Source organism: Lissotriton helveticus, chromosome 6, assembly GCF_964261635.1.
Source record: "Lissotriton helveticus chromosome 6, aLisHel1.1, whole genome shotgun sequence".
Lineage (NCBI taxonomy): Eukaryota > Metazoa > Chordata > Amphibia > Caudata > Salamandridae > Lissotriton > Lissotriton helveticus.
This window is the reverse complement of record NC_136067.1, coordinates 228,005,591-228,031,214: the sequence shown is the minus strand read 5'-3', so window position 1 is coordinate 228,031,214 and position 25,624 is coordinate 228,005,591. Positions and strand designations below refer to the sequence as shown.

At 52.3% G+C, this 25,624-nt stretch overlaps 1 protein-coding gene across 13 annotated transcripts in view; it reads right to left on the bottom strand.

Moving 5' to 3' along the window:
• The window catches only part of TDRD6 (tudor domain containing 6), a 2,679,339-nt gene that overhangs the window by 970,368 nt on the left and 1,683,347 nt on the right, over positions 1-25,624 (bottom strand). For all 13 annotated transcript variants that reach the window (XM_078647663.1, XM_078647665.1, XM_078647668.1 and 10 more), the window contains one exon: positions 15,844-15,930. In XM_078647663.1, coding sequence (XP_078503789.1) covers positions 15,844-15,930 — 87 coding nt within the window. The remainder of the gene's footprint in view (positions 1-15,843; positions 15,931-25,624) is intronic.

Sequence of the window (25,624 nt, the reverse complement as noted above, 5' to 3'; positions counted from 1 at the left end):
GGCAGGCACTCTGAAAAGGGATAGTGCTGTCTATTCTTAAGATAAGCTGCCATTGCTGCCAAATGTATCCTGATGGAACTATACGCTAGATTACACTTGTATAGGTGCAGCAAGTAACCTATGATGTCTTGCGTGGAAGCATCAAGTGGATTTATGTTATTATTGGAGCAAGAGATAAAGCGCTTCCATTTTGCTGCGTAGCACGCCCTGGTGGTAGGTCGCCTAGCCTCCTTTATGATGTCCATGCAGTAAGGAGGCAGGTTTAAGTAGCCAAACTCTATGACTTCAGGAGCCATATTGCAAGGCTCAACTGCTGCGGATCTGGGTGCTGAATGTCTCTATGGCTCTGAGTGAGGAGACTGGGAGTGAGTCTGAGGCGCTCGTGGGGAACCACGGAGAGTTCGAGGAACGTGGTGTACCACGCTTGCCTTGCCCACGTTGGAGCAACCAGGATGAGTGTCATGGAGTGTTGCCTCAGTTTGCGTGCCACTAGCGGTATGAGTGGAGCTGGAGGAAAGGCGTACGCAAATCTGTTTGACCAGTTCATCCATATCGCATTGCCCTGAGACTGCGGGTGTGGGAACCTGACGGCGAAGGTGCGGCATTTTGCGTTTTCGTGTGTGGCGAAGAGGTCCATCTCTGGATGACCCCGCCGTTGGAAGTAAGGCTGGAGCACCGAGGGGTGCATTTCCCACTTGTGCATCTGATGGCTGTGCCTGCTGAGCAAGTCCGCTATCTGGTTGTCCTGCCCTGGGAGGTGTTCCGCCATGAGGAACATGTTCCTTTGAATGGCCCACTTCCACATGCATTGCGCTAGGTGTGACAATTGTGGAGAGTGTGTCCCCCCCTTGCTTCTGGATGTAGTACATCGCGGTCATGTTGTCCGTTCGGATCAACACAACTTTGTTGCAGAGATGCAATTTGAACGCCTTCATAGCCATGAAGATTGCCATCAGTTCTAGCAGGTTGATGTGCATCTTCCGCTGTTGCGGTGTCCAGAGTCCCTGCACTGTGTAATGGAGGACATGCGCTCCCCAGCCCTGGAGGGATGCGTCCGTCGTCAGTACTATTTGTGGTACAGGCTCCTGGAACGGTCGTCCCCTGCAAAGGTTTTGTGTGTTCCACCAATGCAGAGAGTTGTATACACGACCGGCCACCAACACTAGGTCTTTTAGTTGTCCTTGAGCCTGGTTCCACTGACGCGCTAAGCATTCCTGGAGCAGACGCATGTGTAGCCTGGAGTGCAGGACTATAAAGATGCAAGAGGCCATCATGTCTATCAGCTGCATGAATACTTGCGCTGTGAGGTAGTGTTGTGGCCTGAATCTCTGAATTAGCACTTGCATGCTGTTGACTCTCGCCAAGTTGGGGCGCGCTGTGGCAGCGAGCGTGTTTATTTCTGCTCCTAGGTACTGCTGTACTTGTGCGGGCTGTATATGGGACTTTTGGTAGTTGAGCGAAAATCCCAGACTGTGTAGGAGGTGGATTGTGCGTGACATGTGGTCGGCACACTGCTGGGCTGACTGTGCTTGCACTAGCCAGTCGTCTAGATACGGATAGACGTGGATGTGCTGTCTCCGAAGATGCGTGGCCACTGTCGCTAGACACTTTGTAAACACTCTGGGGGCTGTAGTGACCCTGAAAGGCAGGACCTTGAACTGGTAATGCTGACTGTTGATGGTGAACCTGAGATATTTCCTGTGACTGGTGTGAATGGGAATGTGCAAATAGGCATCCTTTAGATCTAGGGTTGCTAGGAAATCTCCTTGCCTGAGCAACGGCAGAACTTGCTGTAACGTGAGCATGTGAAAGTGTTCTGATAGGATATAGTGGTTTAGGGGCCTGAGGTCTAGGATGGGCCTGAGGGAACCGTCCTTTTTTGGGATTAAAAAGTACAGAGTACACTCCTGTTCCTTGTTGTTCCACAGGCACGAGCTCTATGGCCCCATTTTGCAGCATGGAGATGACTTCTTGCTGCAATAAGTGCATGTGCTCTGCGGACATAGGACGGTGCCGTGGTGGTATGTTGGGTGGAGTGGAAGTGAGCTCTAGACAATAGCCGTGTTGAATGAGTTGTCTCAGCCACCTGTCCGTGGTTATGCTCTCCCAGACTGGCAGGAACTGCTGAAGTCTTTCCCCGACCGGTGTTATATGGGCGGGGGGCAGTGACAAGACGTCACTGTTTGTTAGTGGCGGAGGACCTGGTGCTATTATTTCCACGTCCTCTGCCTTTGGCGCTGTTACCACGGTATCCACCCCTATTGTTTTTGTTATAGGTGGTCTGCGAGCCTCCTTTGTTGTACTGTGCTTGTTGTGACGCTTGTCCTCTTGAGGCTCCCCTGTTACCGGAGCGATGAAAGGAACTGCCCCTGAACTGCTGAGACTGCAGAGCCCCCATGGATTTCGCAATTTGTGTCCTTTTTAATCTTCTCAAGAGTGGTGTCTACTTCTGGGCCGAAGAGGAAGTCAGGGTTTACTGGCTGATTGAGCAGGTTAGTCTGGATTTCTGATTTAAAACCAGAGATGCGGAGCCAGGCATGCCTCCGTAGCATAACGCTAGTGTTAATGGCCCTAGCTGCTGTGTCTGCTGCGTCTAATGCGCACTTAATGGACGCGTTGGAAATTAGCTTTCCCTCCTGTATAAGCATTTCTGCTCCCTCCTTATAAGTATCCGGTAGGTGTTGAAGGAGCTGCTCTAAAGTGTCGTAGTGTGCCTTGTCATATCTTGCTAACAAGGCCTGTGTATTGGAGATCCTCCAAATATTAGCAGCTTGAGCAGCCACACGTTTCCCAGAGGCTTCGAAGATCTTGGATTCTTTGTCTGGGGGAGGAGCATCACCCGTTGTTTGCGAGTTAGCCCTCTTGCGAGCATTAGCCACCACTAGGGAGTCCAGGGGGAGTTGGCCCTTGATGTAGGTAGGGTCCACGGGCGCAGGCCGGTACTTCCGTTCGATTCTTGAGTTCACCACCCTTGCTTTAGTGGGCTCTTTAAAAATGTCACTGGCATGTTTGAGCACGCCCTTGAGCATAGGTAGAGTTTTCACTTATCTCTCAGATGCTCCGGCGACTGGCTCCATTGCACATTGTGAGGCCCTCGCGGTGTTCTTTCAGGAAAAGGTCCAAAACATCTATAAGACCTTTCCATTTACAGGACCCTCAGTTGAGTCTCCGATTTCCATCTGTGGAGACACGGTCCTGCACGCGTTGCCCCTGTTGACATCGGAAGGGTTTGACATCTTGGCAAAGCAGGTGAAGTCTGGGTCCCCCGCTGACCCTCTTAGTTCGGCTCTCTTTAGAGATGAGTCGTTCCTGGGTCGGACCGTGGTTCACTCCTTGATCAACAGCTCGTTGGAGTCGGGCACGGTCCCCCTTAGTTGGAAGCGGGCGGTGGTTTCTCCCATTCTAAAGAAACCCTCTTTAGACCCAGGCAAGCCTGAAAACTATCGGCCTATCTCTTTGCTTCCCTGGCCGACCAAAGTAATGGAGGCCCATGTCAACAAAGTTCTCTCGGCCCACCTTATCCAGTTTAACATCTTGGATCCCACCCAAAACGGCTTCCGTGCTGGTCACAGCACGGAGACCGCCCTTCTCTCCATGGCTGAACACCTGCGCACAGTGATGGATGCGGGGCAGACAGCGGCGCTCGTTTTATTAGATCTGAGCGCCGCGTTCGACACCGTGTCCCATCCTATCCTGTTGCATCGCCTGGAGGAGATTGGGTTGGGTGGCTCTGCCCTCCAGTGGTTTCGCTCCTTCCTGAACGACCGTTTTTTTAGCGTTGCGCTGCCACCGTCCCAGTCCCAATTCCTTCCTCTGAGACAGGGGGTCCCACAAGGCTCCTCGCTAAGTCCCACGCTGTTCAATCTGTACGTGAGACCGCTGGCTGAGATCGTCAAGCAATGGGACATGACTATGGTCTCGTATGCTGACGATACTCAGCTAGCGGTTACTATTAGCGGGGATGCGGACCGGGATGCCCCTAGGTTTCAGAGTGGACTTAGGGCGGTGGCAAGCTGGATGAAGAACAACTGTCTCCAGCTCAGCGCGAAGAAAACCGAGATCATGATCGTCGGCAGGAGGGCGGAACTGTGGGGGGACAAGTGGTGGCCCGTTGAACTGGGGCCGGTCCCTCTCCCGGTCACTGAACTTAGGAATCTGGGAGTTTGGATGGATCCTGCTCTTAGTTATGAGGGCCATTCGAAGAAAATTGCAGCATGCTGTTTTGGCATCTTGCGGTCGCTAAGGCCTATTCTTAAGTTTTTTGACCGCGGTACCAGGCAGCTGTTAGTCCAGGCCACGGTACTATCTCGCCTGGACTATGCCAGCTCGCTTTTGGTAGGGACCAATGTGGCGGAGACCACCCGCCTCCAACGCGTGCAGAATGCCGCGGCGAGAGCCATTGTTGGCTTACCCCGAAGGAGCTCTGTCTCGGGAGTCTTGAGATCTTTGCATTGGCTCCCCATTAAATCACGCATCCAGTTTAAGGCGTTGTGCGTGGCGTTTAAGATCTTGAGGGGAGTTGGACCGCCAATTCTTGATGGTCTCCTGTCATGGTATGTTCCTTCCCGCGCTTTGAGATCGGGAAGTCAAGCGCTCGCGGTGGTCCCCCGATACAGGCTGTGTCGGGCTGGGGGTCGCTCTTTCCGGGTTAGGGCGGCCGAACTTTGGAATTCCCTCCCCGCGGACTTGCGGCTACTGGATGACCTTTTGGCCTTTCGCAAAGCGCTGAAAACTTTCCTTTTTAAATAAATTTTCTTTCTCTGTTGTGTTTCTGCTATCTGTTGCACTTTGCCTGCCATGCGCCAGGACGCCCCTTAGCTGGGGCAGCTGTGCGCAATACAAAAGTGCATAACATAACATAACATAACATAACAGATGTTGAGAAAGTATCAAAAAGGAAGTCCTCTTCCACAGGGTCAGTGTGCATATCTACGTCACAGTTATGTGCCGCCCTTTCAATGAGCGCGTTGAACGCAGCAGTGTCCTCAGCAGGGGAAGTTTTGACTGCATATGACTGTCAGGGGTGGTGTGAGGCTCATCGGGGTCAACAGTGTCAGCCCATGGCTGTGACTCATCTTGATCTGCGTCTATAGGGTAGTTAAACTGGTCCTCCTTGTCCCCTTCCTCCACATCCTCAGTGACTGCTGTAGGTGAGTAGGAATAGCCTTGCCCATATGTGTGTATAGGCTCAAAAAGAATTGGAGAGGTAGTGGAGTCTCTTTCTTGAGTGGAATTTTGTAAGGCTCCATAGGTGTTTCAGGCCTGATTTTCCGTTTGTAAACGGTGAGCCTGCCTGATTCTGAGTCAATGTACAACTTCGACTGTTTGTCGTAGCTCGGTGGCTGGAACTGAACGGTTTCGGTCCGAGGCTTGTCGGGCGGAGCTACTGACGTGGACTTGGATGAGTCCGTAGCTTTCTGGACTTGCACAGCTTTAGGTCTTGCCGTTGGTGGGAGTCAGTATTTGATAGGCGCCAAAGGTGTTGCTGACGGATCGACTTGCTTCGAAGACTTTGCCTTCGATCCGCGGATTCCCGGCTGGTCCGCGTGCTTGTGCTTTTTCGTCGACTCGACGCGGTGCTGCGGAGTGGGGACACTTGTGCTGGTGGCGGAGGTGTGTTCCTTCGAGCCGATGGTGGTTCTCGGCTCGAAGGCCTTGAGTAGATGCGTCTTTTGGACCTTCGGATCGACGGTCTTTTGGTCCTTGAGCCCCCTAGAAGAGTCGCCATCTTTGGAGCTGGACTTCGACGTGAGCCAGACGTGTTTAACGGCAGACACAGTCCTTGTCGCTCCGATCTTCGGGTCGACGCCCCCTGTCGACTCCGAGGGGTTGAGCACCTGTTTTGACTTGGACGGCTCCGAAGTCTTCGAGCCAAAGGCTGTTTCTAACCGTTTCGGTTTCGTTTTTGGCTCTTGATTTCGGTTTCGATTTCTCCACTAGGAGTGGTCGATCGACCGATGGCTCATCAGAAATGTTCTTAGTCGGGCCTAGAAGCGAGACTAGAGAACGGTGTTGAAGATCTTGGCTAAGGCCTTCTGGCGATGCCTCGACATGAGCCGTGGAAGAGTCTATATGAGGCCCCGCTACTGCAGTTGGGCCTAGCTCCTCGCTTGAGTCGTCGTCGACGGCTCCAAGAGGTTGTGCTTCGTCTCCTACCTCGATGATGTCTTCATCATTGTTCTTCGTCCTCGTTATAGGTAAAGTCTTGTTCCGACGCGAGGTCCGATTGTTCAGGTTCGTCGTCGTGTACTATGTCGGTGTCATCACCACCGAAGAAGTTTTCCGGGTCTGGCGCCAAGTCACGCGCTGACTGTCGTGCAGCGCGTCGAAGACGGAGAGTTTTCTTCGACCTGAACTTCGAACAGGCCATGCAGCTGGCCTCGTCGTAATCCGGTGAAAGACATTTGTTGCACACCGGGTGAACGTCGATGTGGGGATATTTAGAGTTACAGACGGGGCATCGCTTGAACGGGCTCCGTTCCATTGCCGATCGTCGACGGGCCTTGGCGTCGAAGACAAAAAGTCTTCCGAAGTCGAGTTCAAAGAACAGGAAAGCTAAAGGGCACCGAACAAAAGACAATACCGACGCCTCTAAGGCCTTTTCGCCCCGAAAAAAGAGTAACTATTACAATTTCCGAACTTGAGCTAAGAAGTACATCCGAACCCAATGGCAGAAAAAAACAATCTGAGCATGGAGGGGATGCCCATGCGCACTGTAGTCCAGGGAGGAGCCACCTATCTCGTGATACTTCGAAGACTCTTCCAAGACAACAATGTGCAATCATCCGGACCCAACACTAGGCAGCGATCTATGCATAGATATAAATTCAGCAGTCCACATGCCTCGAACACATATATTTCATAGCAGTCAAAAGAGCACAATTGAAGCACTTTTTTAAATTCTGAAGTGCCATTTCAATGAGAAATGTGCAGTCTATCAATGACAGTGAGCTACCAAACAAAGTGTAGGAGAGTAGGGTCTGCTTCCTATGGTCACCCCCACTTTTTGCTTTTGCTTTACTGGTTTTCGACTTAGATGTGGCTGTGGGACTGCTAATCAGAACCACAGCCCAGATGAACTCTCTCTAAATTCAAACCATGTACTCGAGGTACATCCACAATTGGGAATTGGCTCACCTTATCAGCCCCTGTAGAAGTGTACCTTAGGTACTCAGGGCATAGGTGTAACCATGGCCTACCAGGGGCTGCAGCATGTATTATGCCACCCCTGGCTGGCCACTCAAACTGACACAACTGGCTGATCACTCAGCTGGGGCAAGGTCGTGTAATCACCCCTTGCTTAGGTATAGTATTCCTATATCTACCCTTAAATATAGACACACAGTAACCTAGAAGTCACTCCTATGGCAGGCCTTAACAATCCTGGAGGCAGAGTGCTTGGTTATGTGTGAGATGGTGCTCTAGCATGAGCTGAGCCTGTATGCAGCTTTCGGAACCATGTCCTTCTAGCTGTTCTATGATATTGCCATACCATATACTCTTAAGTGCATTATTAACCTCGCGGTTAAATGCTAACTTTGGTTTGGCTTTATCTAAACATGTCGTGTAAGGTGTCATACGCTTTGGAATACTACCCCCTTGCCAATTCTGGCGACGGAGGTAGCATTCCACCCTTCTAGAGGAAGAAGACAAGTTAATTCTGACTATCCCGGTTAAAGTTAACCAGAGCCCCAGCATCACAAAATGGATGCTTCTGCCACAGACACAAGTCTGACCTCCTGCTGCTGGGAGTCCTTGCAGCGAGGGAGGCCTGGACAATAGGTTTCCTGCCTGGAGAGGTGCGAGCACCACCCCAGACAGGATTCTGGGCCGCTCGATCCTGCTTCCCACCACTGCCTCCCTGCGGCCCCACCCCCTGCCGTCCATTCGCCGCCCCGCTGCTGCCACCCAGCTGACCCGCTGTGAGAAGTTGGCCTGATGTGCAGTGCTCACTATTCTAGTGATCACTATATATCAGTCCAAACAACCCTTATTGATGATTGGTTGCAAGTCAACCTTATAGACCAGCTATCCTAGTAGCATGGATACGAGCAGTCTAAGGCTAAGACTCTAGAGGGCGTGTTAAGCCAGCTGTTTTACCATCACATTACCCCTTGAACACCCAGTGAAAGGACACCACACAAGTGTTATGAAAATAAACAGTGTATTTATTAGAATCACAACAACCCTGTACTCTTTATGAGGACAGGGTGCTAGGCACACAACAAAACTCTTACGAAAATACTTAAGTTAGCACAGTATATACAAATGCCCGAGGGGCACGAAAAACCATATACTCTGAAAGTGGAATGCGAAATTACTAGCAGGTAAGTACAGTACTAATAGGCTTTGGAATCGCTAGGACTGGACTAGGGAATCGTTAGATTACTTCTAGGAGACCTAGGGGACTCGGGTGCAGAGTGTGCACTCTCACGCGGGATGCGGGACAAAGTCTATGGGGGCTAGTAAAGGTAAAGTTAGTGTTCACGGGCGAACCCGACCTGGTAGGGAGAAAACGACAGTGGATCCTGACCCTTGGATAGTGAGGCTATGCTGGGACACCGAAGTGCCGAAGTTACCTAGCCCAGGGGCTGCAGCTGCATAGGTCTCAAAAGACGTCGGGAATCCTCGTTGCCGGACCAGGAGCCTGGAAGGAAAGATGCTGGCAGGCGACCAGTGAAGATAGTTCGAGTTGATCCAAGCCTGGATCTCGAAGATAGATGACACCTGAAAGCAGAGGGGACCAAGTTCGTGACTACTAGCCAGTAGTCAGTGGGCACCAGGAGGGCACCGGATGGCAGTCACCTCGACTAGGTGAGTGGGCGACGCTGGCTCTGCAGATCTCACGGACCAGGAGGCGTTGTCGGCGACCAGGATGGAGAGGCGAGCTGTCCCACGATGGATGAAGCTGTCGGCGTCGAAGTTACCCAGGATTGGGCAACAAGCCTTGGCTAATTCAAGCCCACGCGGTGGACTCAAAATGGCGTCTGGAGTGGACCAGGAGGGTCCGAGGTGCTCCTCTTCGGGAAGGGAGCAAGGGCCAGTCTGGAGCAACCAGACCAGCAGCAGTGATGTCGTCGGGCGTCGTTCAGAAGGCCACAAGCCAGCGGGCTAGTAGCCATACAACGCGGTGAGCAGCAAAAAGCAGAAGGGCCCCACGCAGATCGTGGAGATGCTGGGAGGCTGCACTTCGGTGCTGGAGCTGCTCAGGGTCGGGCTTCTCGGACCCCAAAGCACTCACCAGGAAATTACTCGGCGGGCTTGCTGTGCAGAAGTCGTGCAGTCTTGCAGATGGCCGGTCCCTCGAGGTCTCGTCGCACCCACGGTTCTCAGCTGGGCTGTAGAGGTGGGTAGAGGTCAGAGGTGCCAGGGAAGCCGGTTCTCGTCGAGCTAGGCAGTCGGATTCCGGAGGAAGGACTTGCAGAAGACCGCAGTGTTCTTGCGATGGTGCCTGCGGATGCAGGGTGACTACTCCTTAGCCACAAGGGAGAAATCTTAGGAAGAAGTCTTGAGTTCCTTTCGTAGAAAGTAGTTTCAGGATTCAAAGATGATCTGATTTGGAAGGGGGCCAGTCCCTACCTTTATCTGGGAAAAGGGGGCTGGCACGCGACTAGGTCCTGCCCTATGGGTGGGACCAGGAGCGGGGTGGTTACACCCACTTCCTTGGCGGGCTTTTCCCCAGCACAGGGTCTGGAGTGTCCCTGGAACTGGTTCAAGCCAGCCTATGCACAGTGAGCACCGGGGTGCCACGTGCAGTCACCTTCCTCTGAAGCCCTGCCTACCTACAATACACAAAATCCTGTCTGGGACGGTGCTGGCACCGCCCCTGGCAGGAAACCCTTTGTCCTTATCTCCTGCTCTGGGAGGACTCCCAGCAGCAGGAGGGCAGACTTGTGTCTCGTTGGCAGCATCCATTTTGTGGATGCTAAGGCTCTGTTGGACTTTAACCGGGGTTAGGGGTTACATACATGTCGCGTCCCTCTAGAAGGGTGGAAAGCTAACCCCGACGCCAGAATTGGCGAGGGGTTAGTATTCCAATTCGTATGACACCTTACTCGACATGTTTTGATAAAGCGATACCAGAGTTGGCATTTAACCGCGAGGATTATAATGCACTTAAGAGTATATGGTATGCGATATCATGGAAACGGCTAAGGGATGGATCCCGAAAGCCGCAGACAGGCTCAGCTCATGCCAGAGCACCATCTCACACGATTCCAAGCACTCTGCCTTCAGGATTGTTAAGGCCTGCCATAGGAGTGACTGATAGGAGATCTGTGTGTCCATTTTAGGGTTAGATATAGGTATACTATATCTAAAGCAAAGGGTGAGTACACCACCTTGCCCCAGCTGTCGTGCAGCCAGTTGTGTCAGTTTAGTTAGTCAATCCAGGGGTGGCACAATACATGCTTCAGCCCCTGGGAGACTTCTGGGTGCACCTCAGCCCTGGGTACAGGGACTTGGAGAGGGCCCAGTGCCAATTCAGTACCTGAGTACAACTTGGATAGAGAGAACAGCTAGGCTGTGGGTCTGATTAGCAGGCCCACAGCCAGGGAAAGTCGTAAACCAGTGCAGCAAAAAGCAAAAATCTGGGTGATCATAGGATTGCAGACCCTACTCTCCTACACCCGCCCTCCCGGCTCCTTACTTATGATGCCCACTCCCACGCGCAGCGGGCGCGCCGATTGTGCGCCAAAGGCAAGGCCCTCTGCGCCCGTCGCCAGGACCCCTGGCCCCCGACGGACATACGACGCCGCCACCCTCATCGCACTCAAACCCGACCGACCAAGAGCCTGCCACCGAGCCACCCCGAGACGCACCCACGGACCCTTCACCTGTCAGGCCTGCAAGTTCACCTGCCTCCAGACCAGCACCACAGCTACCAAGCCGAGCACCAACAGCCGCCACCTCAAGTGCATCCTGCTCAACACCCGCTCCATCCACAGACATGCCATCGAACTTTGGAGCCTGCTCGACACAACCTCACCAGACGTCGCCTTCCTCACAGAAACCTGGATGAACGCCTCCTCAGCACCCGACATCGCCATCGCCATCCCAGATGGATACAAGATCATCCGGAGAGACCGCGTCAACCAGACTGGAGGAGGCATCGCCATCGTACACAAGAACACCATCCACATCACAACCGACTCCAACGACACCTTCGCCGCCGCCGAGTATCTCCACTTCCAGATACACACCGACCCAAAGACCACCCTCAGAGGCACCCTCGTCTACAGACCCCCGGGACCACATACACAATTCAGCGAAGACATCACGGACTTCATCAGCCCGCACACCCTCCGCTCCGCTGACTACATCCTCCTAGGGGACCTCAACTTCCACCTGGAGAACAACAAGTACCGCAACACCGCCGCCCTGCTGGACAACCTCGCCAACCTCGGACTCAAGCAACTGGTCAACACCCCCACCCACTACGCCGGCCACACGCTTGACCCCGTCTTCTCATCCAGCAAGCACATCACCTTCAGCCACTCCACCGGACTTCACTGGACAGACCACAGCTGCGTCCACTTCAGCTTCAGAAGAACCATGACCCACCGCCACAGGTTCCTCGCAGGAGCTGGAGCAAGATCACCGCCGAGCAGCTCACCACCTCTCTCAGCCAGAACCCACCTGCCAGCACAACGAACACCAACGAAGCAGCACACAACCTCACGCAGTGGCTGACCGCCGCCGACGACGACCTCGCGCCACTAAAGAACCCTCCCAGCAGACCCAGAAGCAAGAAAGCCTCCTGGTTCACCGACGTACTCAAGGACTCCAAGAGGAACTGTCGCACCCTCGAGAAAGCCTGGCTCCTCGACCAGACCACAGACATGACCGCCCTCAAAGACGCCACCCGCAAGCACCACCAGCTCATCCGCACCACCAAGAAGAAATCACTGAAGGAACGACTGGACAACAGCGCCCACGACAGCAAGGAACTCTTCAGCATCATCAAGGAGTTCTCCAACCCCAGCACCGGCAACAACGACATCACTCCTTCACAAGATCTCTGCGACTCTCTCGCCACGTACTTCCACCGCAAGATCGCCGACATCCACAACAGCTTCGGCGCACCATCCACGCACCCAACCGTTGAACCAACGCCCCCTACCGCCACCCTCCGCACCTGGACCACAGTGACCACCGAAGACACAGCCCGCACGATGAACACCATGCACTCCGGATCTCCAACTGACCCCTGCCCCCACCACGACTTCAACAAGGCCGACTCCATCATCACACCCCAACTCCGGGACGTCATCAACTCCTCCTTCAACACCGCCACCTTCCCGGAGAGCTGGAAGCATACCGAGCTCAACGCCCTACTGAAGAAACCAACAGTGGACCCCACCGACCTCAAGAACTTCCGCCCCATCTCGCTCCTCCCTTTTCCTGCCAAAGTCATCGAGAAGACCGTCAACAGACAGCTTGCAGCCTTCCTCGAGACGAACGGATCCCTCGACCCCTCGCAGTCCGGCTTCAGAGCCAACCACAGCACCGAGACCGCCCTCATCGCAGCCACCGACGACATCCGAGCCCTACTTGACAACGGGGAAACAGCGGCCCTCATCCTCCTGGACCTCTCTGCAGCGTTCGACACCGTCTGCCACCGCACCCTAGTTCAACGCCTCAGCAACATCGGTATCCAAGAAAAGGCACTGGAGTGGATCATCTCGTTCCTCGCCGGAAGAACACAAAGACTCCGCCTCCCCCCGTTCTGATCCGAGGCCACCGAAGTCATCTGCGGCGTACCGCAAGGATCATCACTCAGCCCCACCCTCTTCAACGTCTACATGAGACCTCTTGCAGCCATCGCACGCCAACACAACCTCAACATCATCTCCTATGCCGACGACACCCAACTGATCCTCTCCCTCACCAGAGACCCCGCCACCGCCAGAACGAGCCTACACGAAGGGATGAAAGACGTCGCCGAGTGGATGAAGAACAGCCGCCTGAAACTGAACTCAGACAAGACGGACGACTCCTGGTGGCCTCCCGCCCTGGGCCCCGCTCCCAAGCCAACAGACCACGCACGCAACCTGGGCTTCATCCTGTACTCTTCCCTCTCGATGACCAGACAAGTCAACGCCGTCTCCTCATCGTGCTTTAACACCCTGCGTATGATCCGAAAGATCTTTCGAGGGATCCCGACCGAAACCAGGAAGACGGTCACCCAGGCACTAGTCACCAGCCGACTGGACTACGGGAACACCCTCTACACGGGAACCACAGCCAAACTACAGAAAAGACTCCAGCGCATACAGAACGCCTCCACCCGACTCATCTTGGACATCCCCCGACGCAGCCACATCTCCGGCCATCTGAGGGACCTGCACTGGCTCCCCGTCAGCAAAAGGATCACGTTCAGGCTCCTTACCCAGGCACACAAGTCTCTCACCGACCTGGGCCCCAAGTACCTCAACGACCGCCTAACCTTCTACACGTCCACCCGCCAGCTACGTTCTACGAGCCTCACCCTCGCCGCCGTACCACGCATCCGAAGAGCCACCGCCGGAGGAAGATCCTTCTCCTACCTGGCAGCCAAGACATGGAACTCCCTCCCCATCCACCTCCGGCTGACACAGGACCATCTCGCCTTCAGGAAACAACTCAAGACCTGGCTGTTCGAGCAGTAGCGGAACCCTCCCCAAGCGCCTTGAGAACCTTCCGGGTGAGTAGCACGCTATACAAATGTTATGATTGATTGTGTATTGGGACAGGGAGGGCTGAAAAGAAACAGACACTGCCTGGGGCACAATAGGTGCTCCATGCATAGTCCAGTTCAAACCGGTGCTGGGGCACTCCAGCCCCAGCTCTGGCGCGAAACTGGACAAAGGAAAGGGGGTGTAACCACCCCCTTTCCTGGTCCCACCCATAGGAGGGACCTAGTGAGTAAACCAGCCCCCTTTAGTTGTATAAAGGTAGGAGCTGACCCAGGAGACTTTAGATTAATCCTGGAATCGAACTGAAGACGAAACTCTGGACCCTTCGATATTCAACTGAAGCTGAAGACTGAAGAATCTCCCTTGTGGCCAAGGAGTGACCACCCTGGGCAACCAAGCATCATCCAGCAACTCGACGACTTGCTTTGTCCTTGTTCCCGCCGGAACTCGAGCGCAGAGCCTGACAAGACCTCGACTCCCGGACTCCTCTGACCCCACTGCACGACTCCAGCACAGCTGAGCTCCGTGGAAGGCGTCGGAATTCGGGGAAGCAGGCAACTTGGAAAGTCTTCAACTTGCTAACAGCGCAGCTCCTGAGGCATCCTCGAAGCTGTGCCCTGGGGACTGAGTCACCCCGTCCCCGAGCTCCACCTGCACCGAAGACCAGCCCTCCACACTCCACGAAATCTGCGTGGGGCCCTTCTGCTTGTGTTCTGCTTGACGCGTTGTCCGGTTGCTGGCCCGTTGGCTAGTAGCCCTCTGACGACGACTCATTTGAAAATCCATCGCTGGTCTGGTTGCTCCAGACTGGCCCTCGCTTCCCTGAAAAGGTGAAGTACCTCAGACCCTCCTGGTCTTCACCAGAAGCCTTTTGTGTATCCTGCGTGTGTTGCCTTTGCTTAGGCTTGTTGGCTCTAATCCTGAAGTCGACCCCTCCATCTGCGAGAACCTTTGTGGGACAGCTCCTCTCCAGCACCTGGTCGTCCTCGACGCCTCCTGGTCCGCATGGCTTCAACGACAGGCTTCACATATGCACCTGATTGCTCCTCGACAACATCTGGTTCCTTCCTGGTTCCACCCGGTCACTGGCAAGTGACCTAGACTCTGTCCCCTCTGCTTTCAGGTCCTCTTCATCCTAGATCCACCCTTGGATCCACCCGGACATCTTCCTCCTGGTCGCCTGCAGCATCTTCTTCCGAGGCTCCTTAGGAAACGACGAGAAAACCCGACACACTTTGACACCTATGCACCCGCAGCCCGTGGGTGAGGTAACGCCGAGTACTTCGGTGCTCCTCTAGGAATTGACTAACCTAGTGTCCAGTTTTGCTAGTTGTGTAATCCTAGTTAGACGGAAGTGTCCTAAAACTTCATTACTTACCTTTTTACGTTCCTATTGACTTTCTATTGACTCTCGCGTGAGAGTACTGACTCTGCACGCGCCGCCTGTGGGCCTCCTACTCCTAACCTAAGGGTCAGATAGTGTATCCCCAGCGATCCTCGAGGCCCTAGGCCTTTCTCTTTCCAAAGTCTTGGTTCTTATACAACTTACTTAGTACATGGTTTTAAGCGCCCCTAGGGCCTAACTGTAAATTGTGCTATTTAAAGTATTTCTAAGAGTAACTTGTTATATGCTTTGGCCTCTGATCTCATAAAGAGTTCAGAGGAGTGTGTTAGTGAATAAATACATATATATTTTATATATATCCTCTGTGGTGTCCTTTCATTTGGTATTCAAGGGGTTACATATGGTAAAACAGCTGGCTTTACACGCCCTGAAGAGTCTTTTAGCCTAAGTCTGTTCTGTCCACGCTACCTCTAGGATAGCTGGTCTAGAAGGTTGACTTACAACCATCACCATAAGGGTTGTTTGGACTGGTGCAAGGTGCTCACTAGAATAGTGATCATCATATACCAGGCCAACTTCTCACACCAAGCTTTAGTAAGATATTTGTGACAGTGTGTCCCAAAATGCACTCTGGCTACTACAAATCATACACTTATTCTCCTACTGAATGAACGTGGCTCATTTGCTATACCTGTTCTTAGTATGATGCTTGGGGTTTTCATTATTGCTATGACTCTGGTATGCAACACAGATTGCAGAACCCCCACTCTGAAAACTGTTGCAGCACCACTTATTTCTTTTGAAAACGAGCAGAATAAATACCTTCAGCAGTATGGGAAGAACTAGGTACATCGATTTTTGGATTTGATTCAGGAAGCATCACTGGTAAATCCTCATCCAAAGTAAGCCCTTCAAAAAAAAGAAAAGACAAAATAACAGTCAGTTAAAACGAAGGACGAGACAGTAAAATACGTTAGCTCCCTGTTTATGACCCCAAGGGATGCCTCCAAAACCATGCCAAAGTCTAGGGGGGGCACTAGACGCAACATATAATAGGGTAAGAACACAAAATACTTTGAGCCTCTAATTTCCAGGACTACGCATTGGGTCATGATAATTACAATTTTTGCACATTGTAGATTTATACCTGATAACTGCATGTATACGTGGTCTATCAGCATTATTACAATCCATATTCAGGCATTTGACACCATGTTAAAGAAACCAAATACATTATTATACAATTCATGCTACAGTAGTATCTAAAAAACTCAATTGTTTAAAGCGAAACTAAACTCAGTTCTGAACTGAAATATTTTACCTCACCCATCTTTTCTGCAAGACAATTTTAACCAAATTTCCTAAATATGTGCAATTAACAATCACAATTTGGCAATACCAAGACACATTATGCAATGTAAAAGTGGCTATCATCTTCATTGGTTACATTTCGCTCAGTCGTCTTTTCACTAAGACTATCACCTATCGGCTGACATGGATGACTACTTCCTTCAGCTGTTTCTACAAACTGGTGTCTGACTCAATTATATTATCCCCTGAATATTATCTCAAAGTTCCCTCAACTTACTGTTAATTAGAATCAAGCATTTTAGAAAATACATACAAATATGAATATAAAACAGTCAAACAAACATGTGGCATGTGCTAATTTGGACACCAGTTGTAGATGTCTTACTTAGAAACAGTGCAAAAGGGGGGTGGTGATGGACGGAGCATCTGAACCAATCAAACACTCACACCCAGTCAAAAGATCTGGGTTTGATCCATCACCGTTCTTTAGCCCACTCTGCCACCCCAGTTCAGACATGGCTATATGCAAATCAGTCTGACCCTGTGCCTCATGGGAACAGTCCAGCCCGAACTGCCAAGCCATGCCTTCCCTGGACAGGAAACTTCTTCCGAGGACCGGTTTCTGGCATTCCAGCCATCTTCAGCCCGGCTTGCTTGAATCCAGTGGCAAAGTGAGCAAGGGACTCACGTCTGAGCATACCCTGCCACACTTATGGTGGCCAAAGCAGTACAAAAGGGGGTGGTGATGGACTGAGCATCTGAACCAATCAAACACTCACACCCAGTCAAAAGATCTGGGTTTGATCCATCAACGTTCTTTAGCCCACTCTGCCACCCCAGTTCAGACATGGCTATATGCAAATCAGTCTGACCCTGTGCCTCATGGGAACAGTCCAGCCCGAACTGCCAAGCCATGCCTTCCCTGGACCGGAAACAAGCTTCCGAGGACCGGTTTCTGGCATTCCAGCCGTCTTCAGTCCGGCTTGCTCCGGGAAAGACATGGCTTGGTAGTTCGGACTGGACTGTTCCCATGAGGCACAGGGTCAGAGCTGATTTGCATATAGCCAGTGTCTAACCCAGGGTGGTGTGGAGTGCAAAACAACGATGGATTTAGGACCAGATCCTTGTACTGGGGTGAATGTATGACATTGTTCTACATTCTGTCCATCAACTGTGTTTTTTGCAATTTTCACCCCGAGTGGGCTGGGTATGCTCAGACGTGAGTCCCAGGCTCTCCACACCACTGGAGTCAAGCTATCCAGGCTGATGAAGGCTGATAGCCAGAAACCGGTCCTCGGATGCTTGATTCCGGTCTGGGAAAGACATGGCTTGGTAGTTCGGACTGGACTGTTCCCATGAGGCACAGGGTCAGAGCTGATTTGTATATAACCAGTGTCTATCCCAGGGTGGTGTGGAGTGCAAAAAAATGATGGATTTAGGCCTAGATCCTTGTACTGGGGTGAATGTATGACATTGTTCTACATTCTTTCCATCAACTGTGTTTTTTGCAATTTTCACCCCGAGTGGGCTGGGTATGCTCAGACGTGAGTCCCAGGCTCTCCACACCACTGGAGTCAAGCTATCCAGGCTGATGAAGGCTGATAGCCAGAAACCGGTCCTTGGATGCTTGATTCCGGTCTGGGAAAGACATGGCTTGGTAGTTCGGACTGGACTGTTCCCATGAGGCACAGGGTCAGAGCTGATTTGCATATAGCCAGTGTCTAACCCAGGGTGGTGTGGAGTGCAAAAAAACAATGGATTTAGGCCCAGATCCTTGTACTGGGGTGAATGTATGACATTGTTCTACATTCTGTCCATCAACTGTGTTTTTTACTTAGAAACAGGCCATGAAGTGTAGCGTGCTGTCAATTCAATTTATTAAAGTTTTGGAACTCCAATGAGGTCCACTTAAAAAGATTGATACTAATTAAAACAAATGGTGCAATAAAAACTTGTGACAGCGCAATAATGACAAATCAGTCCAAATAAATTTTTTTCAATTTATAGCAATTTCAAGGAGTAAAATTTGGAATTAGCAGCCACAATGAGGGAACAGAACATATCCTGAATTGTGCAAATAATCAAAAAGCAACCGTATCGGGGGGGCGTGGCTACGAGCCAAACGAAATGGCGGCGTAGTGCGGGAGCTCTGTGACTGAAGCGGCTCCCAGTACACTAATCCGTTTATCCAGCCGTCACATTGTGCCTCGGGTAGCCGGACCGGAGTGCCGACACTGCAGGGTGTGATCCAATCCTATTCCGGGCCGGATCAAGTGCCGCCGGACAAAGATAGACCGTGGTGCGGAGACGGGCCCTGAGACACTCGCCGGACGCCGACCTGACCCGGTCGGCTTGCTGAGCCGCGAGTGCCCTGTGGTCTGGGGAGCCCTGCCGGAAGTAACCGCTGGTACAGTGCGGTCTGTGGCGCCGGCTGTCCTGAACGGGACCGGAGGTGGGTCGGCCTGGGGACGCCATTCGCCCGACAACGTTGCTGCCCCGGGGTGTAGGGAGCGGCGGCCCCGGCGTTTGAGAGCCCCGGTGCCAGGTGGTCCGAAGCACTGCTGTGCGGGCGGTGCGCGACTGCGGCGCCCGACCCCGCCTCTTCCCGGACTCGCATCTTGAAAGTGGGAGCCGATCACTGGAACACGGGACGACCTGAGTGACGGCCCCTGGGGTCAGCGCTGCCGGAATTGGTGCGATATTGGAGAGGCCAAACAATCCTCGCAGAGCCCGAGACTCCTCTAGGGCTTAAGAAGGGCAGTGCAACTGTGAGTCACTACAGCCTGGGAGGCGGATAAGGAGTGTTGGCGAGTGCGTGGAGGTGGGCGGTGCCTGACGCTGATCTCCCTTACGGCGGACCGGTGACCCTGACCGACGACGCCATTTTACTGCCGGATTGCCTACGGCCACACTGCGCCACAGAAGCGCCGTCACGATCACAAGCCATAACATAAACGCTATGGCGGGAAGAGGAACCAGGCACTCTGCGGCGCAATCCAAGCTGGAAAAATACGCCTTTGAAAAGAACGCTGCGAGACACACGGAGGGTCGCACATCCACGGACAAGAGTGCGGAGGGAGATAGCTCCAAAAAAGTTACATTAGAAGATCTGATGCAGATGCTCTCCAGTGTACAGACGACGGTGGGGTCTATCTCAACGGACGTTGGCCTGCTCAGGGCAGACCTCCACAAGATGACGGAACGTGTGGCGCAGGTGGCAGTAGTCACCAAATCATTGGTGGACGACACTTCGGAACTACAACTTGCTGCTGAGCGCATGGAGGCGGTCACCAGAAAACTACAGGAACGACTGGACGATCAGGAAGGGCGCTCCAGGAGAAACAACGTCCGGATTTTAGGTATTCCAGAGTCGGAGGGCAAGCAATCCATGGATCTGTATGTGGAGGATTTAATCAGGACGAAGCTGCAGCCAAAGGGCCTCTCCCATTTCTTTTCTGTTGAACGAGCGCACAGGGTCCCCGGAGGAAAGCCCAAACAAGGGGCGCAACCGCGACCAGTGCTGGCTAGACTTTTTAACTTCCGTGATAGGGACGCCATACTGCAAACAGCCAGGGTCTCTGCTCCTGTTAAGATACTGAACTCCACTCTTGCCTTCTTCCCAGACTACACGGCTGAGGTGGCCCGGCGACGGAAGACTTTCACTGACATCAAAAAAGCTCTGCGGGCTAAGGAGATACCCTATTCCATGCTTTTCCCGGCACGGCTACGCATCGTGGATAATCATAAGGCGTGGTTCTTCGACACCCCGGAGGCGGCGAGAGACTGGCTGGACGGTTGGAGACGAGTGGTAGCTCCGCGACGAAGTGGCGGGGGTCAGCGTGGCCACTGGCCGGATAATCAACCAGATCACCAGACAACTCAAGGTCATAGCCAGGATCTATTTGCGGAATCAGGCCTGGAGGACGGAGAACGCACAGAAGAATAGGCCCCTGCAATCATAGCCCTTGAGAGACACCTCTTTGGAACATGGCCGATGTAACCCTTGGCGAGCACTCCGAGCTGGACAGAGGTGCTCACTTGGAGCCGCTCGTGAGGTCACAGAGCTACTTACCCCTTGCAAGCAAGTACTTTGGGTTGGGTTGGGACTAAGCACTCTGCTAAGTTGGGGAGGCGGGCGGTTTTGGGCCCGTGCAGCAGGGAGGGAGGGAGGGGGGGAGGAGGGGGAATGTTTGATTGTTTTAGTTTTGGTTTTTGCATTATGAGACGATCTATGGCGCATGCTACGCGTTTAGCTAGAGACACTTTCCTTCCAGAGGTGGGATGCGGGACCCGTCCCCTATTGCCCAGTACAAAATCACACACGCACCTCAATGGCAGTACACGTGATGGTTACACCTGAACAGTGCGCGCCACATCCCTCTCACACGTCAACCTTCACGGTCCTCACATGGAATGTCAGGGGCCTAGGCGACAGGGTGAAGCGGGGCCTAGTACTGCAATACCTGAAGCGTAGCAACCCGGCGATAGTCCTGATGCAAGAGACTCACCTTGTGGGCCTGGCCTCGAGAGCGATGGACAGATGGGGGTATAAATTCATAGCACATGCGGACTTCTCCTCCGGTTCTAGAGGGACGGGAATACTTATTCGGAAGAACTTTCCGATGAAGTGTCAACAGACCAAAATTGATTCCCAGGGCCGCTTTGCAGCTGCGACGATACAGTGGGAGGGCCAACTTTTCAATTTTGTATCTGTGTATGTCCCACCGGGCCTACACGCCACGACACACACGGCCCTTGCGGCCTTTCTACGGTCATTACCGACGGCGACGTTAGTAATAGGGGGCGACTTTAACGATGTTGTAGATCACACAATGGACCGACACCCACATACCACGACGGTGCGGGGAGGCGGGCGATTCGCTGGCCTAATAGAAGCCCTTGGCCTCACGGACAGCTGGCGACACAAACATCCCTACGAGAAGCAATACACTTACTACTCAGCGACACATCACTGTCTCTCACGACTAGATTACATTCTAATGTCCGGTGATGGGCTCCACGGCATTGCAGAGGCGGACATCCGTCCGCGAGGAATCTCGGATCACTCGCCGCTGCGGCTCACTTACACGAATCACCGTCCCCATAGAACCCGCGTCTTTCCCATTCATGCGAGCTATCTGCAGAGCCCCCCCTTTGAGGAAAACCCTTTCCAACACCGCTACCCACTACTTTCAGGACAATACTGACTCCGTGAGCTCCCATAGCACCCTGTGGGAAGCGTATAGAACGGTCATACATGGGCAGGCAATTACATTCATTGCTGCCCAGAAATGTGCTCAGCGTAAAGATCTTGGTGCCCTTGAAGACGCGCTTCAGTGTGCGATCTCTGACCAGGAGTCCCACCCTTCTCCGGCGACTGCGCAGGCAGTTCGACTGCGGAACGTTGAGTGGGTGACATACCAAAGGGAGTTGGTACAGACCACGATTCAAGCCTCCCGTCATAGGGTCTATGAGTTGGGCGATAAGGCAGGGAAGATGCTGGCCTGGCTCGACAGAAAAGAAAAAGCGGGCAGGGTGATTGCACACCTGACGCCACCAGGGGGACACTCGATTTCGGACCCCGGAGCCATAGTCGAACTGCTGGCTGATCACTTTGAGGCAATCTACGCCCCCCAGGCACCATACTCGGCTGACGAAGCCTATGAATATATCAAGGATCTGACGATCCCCAGCCTCTCACCTGAGGCAGCATTGGAGCTTGAAGCGGACGTCACTGTGGAGGAGATACGAGAAGCGACCAGCGCACTGGCATCTGGCAAGGCTCTGGGTCCCAACGGACTCCCAATAGAACTGTTTAAACACACTGCCCAGATAACGGCCCCCCATCTTCTCTGAATGTTTACGGACAGCCTTGACGTGGGGGAACTCCCTAGAGATCAACGCCTTGCCACAGTAATCCCGATCCATAAACCTGGTAAAGCACCGGAATCATGCTCTTCCTACCGCACCATCTCCTTACTAAACGCGGAACCGAAGATCCTTGCCAAGTTACTGGCACAGCGTTTGGCGCCGCACCTGCACACCCTGGTTCACCCGGATCAGTCCGGATTTATGCCGAATCGTAATACCTCGCATAATCTACGACGTCTTCAGGCGGTAATGGCCCGCCGGGAGTATATACAGAAGCCGGCGGTACTTCTCTCGCTTGACGCCACTATGGCGTTTGATACGGTAGAGTGGCCCTATCTGTTTGCTGTGCTGCGCCACATGGGCTTCGGCCCCAAGTTCTGCGGGTGGGTCCCCTTGCTCTACACTAAGCCACTGGCCCAGATAGCGGCGAATGCTCACATCTCCAGAGATTGTCCCCCTTACTGTTTACGCTAGTACTTGAGCCGCTGGCGATCTGGGTCAGGTGGGAGCCATCCATCAAAGGCATCAGATGGTCGCCGACATGGGAAGATCGGATATCTCTCTACGCGGACGATATCCTTTTGTATTTCACCTCCCCTAAAAAATCTATTCTAGAACTACTGAACGTCTGCGAGAAATTTGGGAGGGTTTCGGGATATAGAATTAATTGGACTAAATCAGTCTTATACGTTCTTGCTGGAACCCCACCCCCGCTCCCGGCGGACTGTCCGTTACGCTATACTGACAGCCCCTTCAAGTATCTGGGAATCCAAGTTTCTTCCGACCCGGACGAATTTCACGCTCTCAATCTGGGACCCCCTTTGGAGCGGTTCAAAAGGGACGTGAAGGTGTGGCGCTCCCTCCCTCTCACTCTCCTGGGCAAAGCCGCATTGTTCAAAATGACGACGCTGCCCCGTTTTCTGTACCTCCTTGAGAACACACCATTCCCGGTCTCCCCCTCCTACTTTAAGAATATCGCGGCAGCTGTATCTACTTTACTATGGGACGGGAAACCGGCCCGGATTGCGCAATGCAAGCTGGTAAAGGACTGGTATGATGGGGGTATAGCGCTTCCCAATATTGAACTGTACTACTGGGCTGCCCACCTTAAGCAAATTAATTACTGGCTCCATGCCGCGCAAGCGGAACCAGCCTTTTTGGCGGATAGGCAAGGTATTGAACCCAGGGGCCTGCTAAGAAACCTGTATAATCGTAGAGTCCCATCTGATCTGATAGGCCCGACCCGCCACACAATCCAGATCTGGTACAAGGCACATAGACACCTTCAATGCGCACACGTTATTACACTAATGACACCCCTGTGGGACTCACACAAATTGGGGTTCATGGGTAATAGCAAAGGGTTCAAGGCATGGGACTCCATAGGTATCTCCGTGGTGGGTGACCTCTGGAGAAAACGTACCATAGTTGACTTCGCTTTTCTACAAACCAAACACGATATGGCCCAATCAGAATATTACAGATATATGCAAATAAGACACGCACTTCTCTCAACCATCCCGGCCGGAACTACATTACAGGACTCCACCCCTCTAGAAGATAGACTGCTTACAGAACATATGCCCCACAAAGCGACATCCCTCACATATCGGAAACTGGTCAACAACCTCCCTGACATGCTATCCAAGTTACGCCTTTGTTGGGCGGGAGATGTCGGTGATCTTGATGACTCAGAATGGCAGGAGGCGCTCTCCTCGACAAAGGAATCGGCGATTCCGTCCAGACTTAAACTGGTTCAGTTGAAAATTGTTCACCGCACATACTACACCAGTACGGTTCTTCACAAAATAGGAAGGACCTCTCACGAATTTTGCCTCTGTGGATGCGGGGAGAGGGGGACTTTTTACCACACGATCTGGGACTGTAGATGTGTGGCCACGTACTGGGCAGCGGTTATGCGAACCATTTCCCAAACCACAAACGTTTCCCTGCTGCCCAACCCACGTCGCTGTCTGATAAACATTTGGGAGGCGGAAGATCTAACTCGTCGTCAGCAGGACTGGGCTGTGCTAGGTATGATGGTGGCGAAGCGCAATATAGCCAGACTGTGGGGTTCTGACGTCCTGCCCACGCTGAGAGACTGGTGCAAAGATATGGACGACGCCATGGTGGCCGCAAAGGCGGTGTTTGTTCATCGAGGTTGCCCGGCAAAATGGGGGCAAATCTGGGGGGCATGGAATAAATTTAGGGGGGATATATGTGAGCCACCGCGAGTTGACCCGGATGAGGATCTTTCAGATTGAGGGTTGAGCCTGGTCTTTCCATGCTGATGGTTGTGTCGCCTGGTGTGCTGTTTTCCGCCCTTTGTGAACAGATGTTGGGATGTGGGGGATGGGCTGATGGCCGCACTGCTGGTCAACCATACACTGCAATGTATGACTGTCTGCCCTCTCACCTTCGTAGGATTGCTTGTGCTATGCGTGCCTCTACAGTTCACGGAAAAGTTTGGTTATTGTAAAATCATAGACCTAAGCCATGTCGTATGCCTGAAATACTTGATATATGGTACACATAGTTTCTATTCGCCGCCGGACCCTTGGGTTGTCGGCCACGCGGCTGTGTTATCCGATTTATAATGCCTGAGCTCTGGTTCTGCTGCGGCCGGCCCGAACGGGTTGTAGGCCTTACGCTGTGTCATGCTGAAAGTGTACAATAAAGGTCTTTAAATTTTTTTTTTTTTTAAAAAGCAACCGGATCATGTGCACATTTTACAATTAAAGTTAAAAATGATATATGCAAAAGCCTTTAAAATGGAGGACAGAACAATGTGAAATACATTCGTAAATAAGAGGATATCACGACTACATAGTGTGGAAATGGCTCATAAATTACATCCCATTTGAAAAATATACAATTAAAATATGTCCATAAATTCCTTTAAAAAAATAGAGCAGTTTTGCACAAACTGCTTCATTTTTGGGACTAAAAAGAAAGTCGCGAGCTGAAGCTGCATCCTTAACACCATTTTCTAAAAACATCGGCCTAAGCCAGCGACGACGATTAAAGGCCAGTGCTGTACAAACAAACAAAACATGATCCAGGTTCTGAATGCTCAGTTCACAAAAATTACATTTTTTTTCCATTTTTCAAATTCTGGGACCAGTGTGCTGTTAAATTGTTTAGAGGTAGGAGATTTAATCGAAATAAGGAGAACCAGTGTCTTGTTCCATGATCTAAGTTCCAAGTTAAATATTTCTGGGGAAGTCTCAGGGAAGTTGTCCTGGCTGTAATCTTTAATCTCTCTATAGTATTATAGAACTCAATATCTCTATTAAAAGTGATCTTACGACAAAGAATTTAAATTCTACTAACGGGAGGGAAACCAAAGATTCTTCCTGAACACAAAAAAAATTTGGTGCCAGAGAGAAGTCTTGATATAAGGAGTATTTCCCCCATACCA